General features: G+C 42.7%; 1 protein-coding gene across 3 annotated transcripts in view; it reads right to left on the bottom strand.

Annotated features, from left to right (window-relative positions):
* Positions 1-749: 749 nt before the first annotated feature.
* The window catches only part of hipk2 (homeodomain interacting protein kinase 2), a 70,488-nt gene continuing 63,962 nt past the window's right edge, over positions 750-7,275 (bottom strand). For all 3 annotated transcript variants that reach the window (XM_041938417.1, XM_041938418.1, XM_041938420.1), the window contains exon 15: positions 750-7,087. In XM_041938417.1, the coding sequence (XP_041794351.1) occupies positions 6,623-7,087 (465 nt within the window). In that variant the 3' untranslated portion in view covers positions 750-6,622. The remainder of the gene's footprint in view (positions 7,088-7,275) is intronic.

Genomic DNA, 7,275 nt, shown 5'->3' with positions numbered 1-7,275 from the left:
CACACATTAATGCATTAGTAATAACAATCGTATAATAGAACATATAACACTGACAGTGATCCAACATTTACTGTTATACTTACTGTTTAAACACTTTTCCTTGCACTTCAGTAATTTTCCATTAAATTTTTATGTTGTGGTATGTTTACTTTTACTTATGTAGGCAATAGAATACTTCCTCCACTACTGGATTCATTGCGTTTCTCAGGACCACTTCAACAAGGCTTACCAACGCCGAAGGGATGGTTCCTTTGACCCCAGATCCACAATACCGCTCACCAATGAGAAAACATGCAATAGCTCGATGAAATAAATCCACTTTGATCCCAAAGTCATTTCCACTTTCAAGCCCCCGGCACATCCATGATCTACCAACAGCACAGGGGTTTTCACTTAATGTCCCTGGTCAGACTTCTTTTTAGGACTGTGCGCTCTTGTTAAATTGACACCTCCTCGACTCTCCTGTTAGCTTTGTCGTGGGGCAACCAATACCATAATCATTGTAATAGTTACCTGTAGTTTGGTGACCTCATGTAATTACCAGGTTGGCCAACATCAACCTAAAGTCTAATCAGACAGTAATATTGTGTTTTATATTTGCTTATTATTGTATACTTTTATTTCATTTCCGAGCTAATACGCTCAAGCACCCACAACAAACCTCAAGTGGACACACTTGAAACACACACACACACACACACACACACACACAAACACACACACACACACACCACAGTAGAAAACAGGAGTCTGGTGCCGTGACTTAACAGTTTAATGTAAATCCAAGACAAAGTGTGATTACATTTCTACACATATACAATATGCATATGTGAGCATACAAATTCTCATTAATAACTCGATTCACCTCGGAGACCGAAAAAATGATCAAAAGTAACAGTGAATAACAAGCTATAACATAGTTCACCACAACGCGAGCCCCCTCTCACCCTACAGTTAGTAAAGAGGACAATTAAAATAACTATATTCTTCTATTTGACGAAGCTGTTTGTGTGTTAAAATCCTCCTGTAAAATTTACAATGCTATCATTAGTTTTTTCGAAGCCTAATATAAATTCACTCCATTTTTCTACAACGAAAATGATTAAGAGAAGCACACAACATCATAATGGTAACACAAGCGCTTAGTAGCAAGTACTCAACTTGTTAGGAGGTTTAATTAATCCTTCTTCTTATTGTCATTATTATATTTATTTAAACATTCTATAAAGCCAGTAAAATATCCATTCTCATAACATACTTAATAATATTAAGCTAAGGAAAAGGGTATACATAGAACGCTACGTCAACAGATTGAAATAATGAGACATCACACCCCAATAAACAAAAAGTAAATAAGAAAAGACAATAAACAGAGAAGTATACTAGGAAATACTGCAGCACACATTAGCTTTATCGACAAAGAATGAGATTTTACACCATTGAGAAACCATACAGCAAGGGACACAAAAGGGGGTCAGGGTTTGATGCACTCTTAGGTTTTTAGAAAAATGAAAATGAACTAATAGAACGCTTGCATTAATGTTGTTGTGCAAGTAGCTATTTTAGAAATTGAGCTACAAATTTACTGATAGAAGTCTGAGAATGTACCAAAAGGGATTTTGACTCTGACATGACCTCCAGTTTAAGATGAATATTTTTGTGGTGTCAGCGGGCAAATCTGGCTTTGAATGTAGCTTTGGTCTACCACTTCTCTATTCCATTTATTAACACCACAAAAATAACTGCTTGGCCAGAAATCTCTCTGAAAGTAAGATGGGAAAAAGCTAAGTTTTTCAGTTAAAGTCAGACCAAACATCTTACAACACAGTAAATTGGGGATTTAAGGTGGTAGAAATGAATCCATATCCTTGCCTGGTTTTACACAAATCAGAATAAACGAAGGGAGCAGGAAATCAGTCGCATTTGAATCAGTTTTGGTTCTTAAATTCGTACATTTTAATCATCTGACACCCTCTAACAGTGATGGCATCAAACCTTGACCACCTCACCCTGAATTCCCCCAAGGAATAGCCAGCAAAAGGAGCAGATCTCCTCAACACAGGTACAAAAAAAAAAAAAAATCAAAAACATACACTCTCATCCAAAAGGGCTTTAAGAATGCTTGCGTCGCTAGATTACGAATTTCCCGGTTGCAGAAAGCACGTCAGCTCATGATTAAGCCACCTAACACCTGTCCCTAACCCCTGTGTACTTTGGGAAGCAGCTGCGACTTCGCCGAACGCGTCACGCCGTACGAGTGACTGTTGACTGCTGAGCTTTCAGTCACCTTGACAAAGTTTGTCTGAAGAAGCCTAATGTAGCACAGCGTGCCGTCTTGCTCTCAGGAATGTTTCTCAGCGTTTCCAAAGCTCCGAGAGGAGGCGTATTGACGATAATACCATGAGCAAAGTTGCAAGTTAGAGTGTATTTGATAAGAGAATGCCAGGTTTCATAGAGAGAGATACTGCCTTATCTGCTTTCCTCTAATTTAAATGTCATCTCAAACCTTTGGAGGTATTGTTGCTTATTTGGAAGGCAGTACTCTAACAGTAAAGTCGCTAGCTGGGAAGGCTATACTCACCTCAACAACACAAAACATTTTTACACTTTACTTAAGCACATTTTGGTAATTGTAAGGTCACTCGATCTACGTTAATGCTCACATTTCTGATTCCCCTTTCTTATAAAACACAAAACATTGGTTATGTGAACAGAGCAATAGACAAAGGTATCATCAAGTACACATCAAGTCATTTTCCACAATGTTGCACACACAGGGCTACTCTTAAGTGGATGTTTCATTTGAGAAAATAGCGATTATTTCATATCCCCTAATTATGAGGATGGTGGTAATTTTACATTTCTCTCAGATGGGAGTTTGCTGGAGATCAGATGTGTAATTATTGCATCATGCATGGCCACGAAACGGTGTAGAAATCAAATGAATGGTCACCCACGGAGAAAGATCTAAAGCCATTTCAGATGTCGCAGGTCACATATTACATTCATTTTGTGCAGGTGACCATGGTTTTAAAGGTATAGTTGGTACATTTTTGATTAATTCATTTTTACAGGTCATTCTATTCCATGGCACGCTAATGTAAAACAATTTTCATACAACACCAATAAAGCTACGACATGGACAACGTAACAAAAAAAAAAACCCAAACTGGCATTACAATTTGGAGAGAGGTTAGATAATTATTGATCCTTCAATCTAGACAGGGGCCAAGTGTGAGCAGTAATGGAAACGGAAAAAACTTCAACACAGACTGCAGCTTTTCTCGTAGCTGGGTGTCCACACTCTAAACATCATGACTGTGCTGTATGTATGCATTAAGTATGTTCCATCCTTCCTGTGTACTTGTACATCGTATGCACACATGCATTAGTGTGTGTGTGTGTGTGTGTGTGTGTGTGTGTGTGGGGGGGGGGGGGGGGTTGAACAACATGTCCTCAAAAGCACTTGTAAAGCGTTTAAAGACGAGACCAGAAGTTATTGCCTGTCTGCTCTATCAACGCGGTGGAGGACTGCCTGTCCTGTGCTGTGCTGTACACGATCAGTCTGTTGAATTCTTTGGTGGGAGGAGCGGAAAAGTCCGAGTGTGACAACGCTGTCCCCGTGCCGACAGGAGAGGGGACAGGACAGCAGTGTGGCATGGGCAACGCCAAATTATCTCCAACAGTGGAATGTTTCAGTAGTCTGTCTCAGAACAGAGGAGCCAAAAGATTTCAATGGAAAATCATCTCCCTTATGCGTGTGTGCTTAGGCCCCAGTGACCTAGAGGAAATTAAGTCGATACAATAAAATAAAAAGACAAGAGAACAGAGAAGAATGATGTAACCAGCAACATACTATGTAATCACATCTTTAACTGCCTGCACCCTAGGCTTGCATGCTGGAGCTGACACTGGGAGTGGAGACTTCTGGGGAAACAAGTACCGCGATGACAAACCACTCTGGGGCCCATCAAGAGACTTTTTCAGAGACTGGTGGATTTCAACACCCTCAGGTCAAAGCATCTATCTACAAGGGCCCCACGGGAGTATCATCAACTCAACACTTACTATCATCAGCAGTGTTGCAACACTTTACACAGGTACACCCACCTCCGCGGAATACTAAATATTACTGTACATCAACCCCCAGGTCACAAATTAGAAATGAGCCTGACATAGAATAAAAACACACACACACACACTCTGATAAAACACCCACAAGAATTATTGCAACAATCTCTAAAAATAAACACAACATGTACTACAGCCATGTCAAAAAGTTCAAGATAACGTTAAGTTAAAAAAACAAAAACAAAAAAACAAATCACTTCAAATGCAAGTACTATGGCATACCAGGAAGGAGAGGGGAAGGCTTTCACTAAACCACCAGCGGTTCTGCTGTGCCCACGTTCAAGAGGACAAATGAACAGAGGAGATTATTTGTATCATTGGCTACAAGAAAAAATGATGTCCGTTAAATCAAGCAGCAAGCACACAAAGCGACAGCCCTATTGGTTCTCTAAGTGTTCAGGTATCCCGTTCAGCTGGCGTGGCGATGTCTGTGGTGTACCTGGTTCGAAGACAAATGGACAGTGACGACAAAATCGGCCACAAGGTGCCCTTCCAGGTGTATGCTGCGGCGTTTCCCTTCTGTCCTGTTCCTGCAGCTCTGAGATGCTACCCATACCTCAAGCGCGACAAATAACTTCCCATTATCTTTGCTGGAGAAACAAACAACGACGGCAACAAACGACAACGACAAGAGGATTCGTGTCGGAACTCTAAGTGTGCATTCAGGTAAGGTAGTGCCCCCTGCGACTCCTACCGACCACCCGGGCTCAGTGTTACTATCAACCTGCTCAGTGCCAACTTGCTACCATTTTAGTCCCATTTAAGATAGAGAGAGTTTCATCCTGCCCTCCGCAGTCCCTACCTAAACTGACCCTACGCTTTCAAACAGCCCCCTCACTCGTGCCTACACAGTGTCTCTCTCAAACAACCCTCCATACTCCGTCTCTTCGCTGCAGCCTGGCTATCTCCAGCCTCACAGAACCACCCTCATGGCAACCATCACTTTCTGTCAGGCCCTTCTGTCGGACTAGCTTTTAACCTCAAAAAATAACAACCTCTACTGTGTCTCAAAAATTGTACTGTAACTGATTCCCTGTGCACGAAATCTGAGCTAATATCTCTGGAATCAAAATGCATGAATTCTCTCGTGTGGTAAAAAAACAAACTAAATCCACATTTTGGGTGCCACTGTGATAGAGGTTTATAGCTACAGCTATACTGTACATTTTCATATTTACATTAATATCCAGAGCAAACGTAACAAGAATTTATCTATGACTTTGGTCAGTACCCCAGGCAAGTTATCTCATGCACACATAACAAAATAGCTCAGCGTGATATCAACTCTGACATTAATCTTCATCACCTATAGTATGCTGTCATTAAGGACAAGAAACAGCAAGGGCTGAGCCTACACCTGGAAGAGAGCTACAACTGCCCCGACGAGGATGTCAAACCAGGGAAACATGTTTCTCTAAGTATAGCTATAGTCTCTTGTGGCTTTCAGGATCCAAGCCAAGTAAACTGTGTCATTATATCTGTAAGGCACTACGAGGGAACAATGGTCAAAACCTAAAGACTGAAGAGAATTTTGAGGAGGTGGACTACACACGCATGGCTGACAGTAGCACACACAGACAATCACGTTGTACATGCCTATGTTATTATAACCACTTTGTGCAATCACATTGAAAAAAGAGGAACAAATAAATCTATTGGTATCGGAAAAAGGTTTCTTCTTAAAACAAACAGGTGCAGACTGCTACATTCTAAGAACGGGGCCCAGCTAAGACACCTAGCTAAAACTGAAGTATCGTCATAAAGGTGAAACATAAAGGAAAAAATACCTATAAATACACTAAAAAGTTTGTTGTCTTCTGTTGGTTATATTTCCAGAAGCCTCCTCGGCTGGAGAAGGTGGAGTGGGGGGAGTTGCCTCTCTTTTCTCCCCACACCATGAATGATTTGGAAATATTAAGACAGTTCAAGGCCATCATTATTTTTTTCTTTGAAGAGCAGCAGGTTTCCGTATTTCACCTTCTCCCAAGTCTCTTGGGATTCCGAACTTCCAGTCAGTAACCCCTGTTCAACAGTCACTTCCCAAATTTAAGAGGGGAAAATAAAAGAAAACAAACCAGAAATCCTCCACTGTCCCGAAAGGCCTGTTTCAAACTTCCCTGTAAAACTACTGAGATGTTACTTTCCTCGTAAAGTAAAGCGAAGAATAGAGAAATAAAAGCAAACACTGGCCCTTTTAGGAAAAACAGAATGAAAAAGAAACAAACAAAAAAACATCTTGAACTGTACCCCTCTGAAATTCAGCCCCACCTTTCCCTTCTAGAGAGGCTGTGAAACTTTTTTTCTTTCTCTCTCTGTCGTTACATCTTCAAGTTACACGTGACAGTTTCATGAGGATTGCATGTTCCTCTGTCTCTGTTTATGTCTGAGGTCGAGGAAAGGATGTCGAGGATGTTGACGGGGCTCGTGGCGGGTGGGTTTGGGGGAAGCAGCAGAGCTGGGTCAGGCTCTCCAGTGTCAGTCAGTGTCTTCTCTAGAGGTAAGGGTACTGGTTGACCTTGGTGGGGCTCAGCGGGTATCCAGTGTAGACAGTGGAGGCGGGTGAGGCGCTAATGTAGGCCTGGTGGGCAAACTGGGCCTGATACTGGCTGTGGTGCAAGGTGGGCGAGGGCAGCACGCGGTGGCCCATGCTGACCGGGACCTGGTGGACGATGCTTGTTGGGTAGCTTCCGTGCTGGACCGCGTGGCGCGCCGAGCCCTGTGACGCCACCAGGTGGGCCACGGTGCCGGTGGAGCCCAGAGCAGCCGGGGCCGTGTAGGTGTAGAGGTGGGGCTGGCTGGGCAGGTGTGTGGCAGCCAGGTGCGGGTGAACATTGCCCGTGTGAGAGGGGCTATTGTGATGGAAGGAGTACGGGGCCTGAGTGGCGATGGTGGGGGTGATGTAGGCCTGCTGGCGCCGATGACCTCCGTTTCGCTCGGCTACCATGTGCTGCTGGGCCTGGAAGACGAGATGATAGAAGGGTTTTATTTCTCCTGAACTGAACTTTCTTCTAGAAGATTTGAGCCAAAGTGTGGGCATCTTTGTGCTAAGCTACGCTAACTGCCTTCTGGCGCTAGCTTCACATTTAATGTACAGACACGAGAGTGGCATCAGTTTTTTCCCAAAATATGAAACAATTTGTGTAA

This window comes from Chelmon rostratus, chromosome 6 (assembly GCF_017976325.1).
Source record: "Chelmon rostratus isolate fCheRos1 chromosome 6, fCheRos1.pri, whole genome shotgun sequence".
Classification (NCBI taxonomy): domain Eukaryota; kingdom Metazoa; phylum Chordata; class Actinopteri; order Chaetodontiformes; family Chaetodontidae; genus Chelmon; species Chelmon rostratus.
The sequence above is the reverse complement of the archived record's forward strand: the minus strand, read 5'-3'. Positions and strand labels throughout refer to the sequence as shown.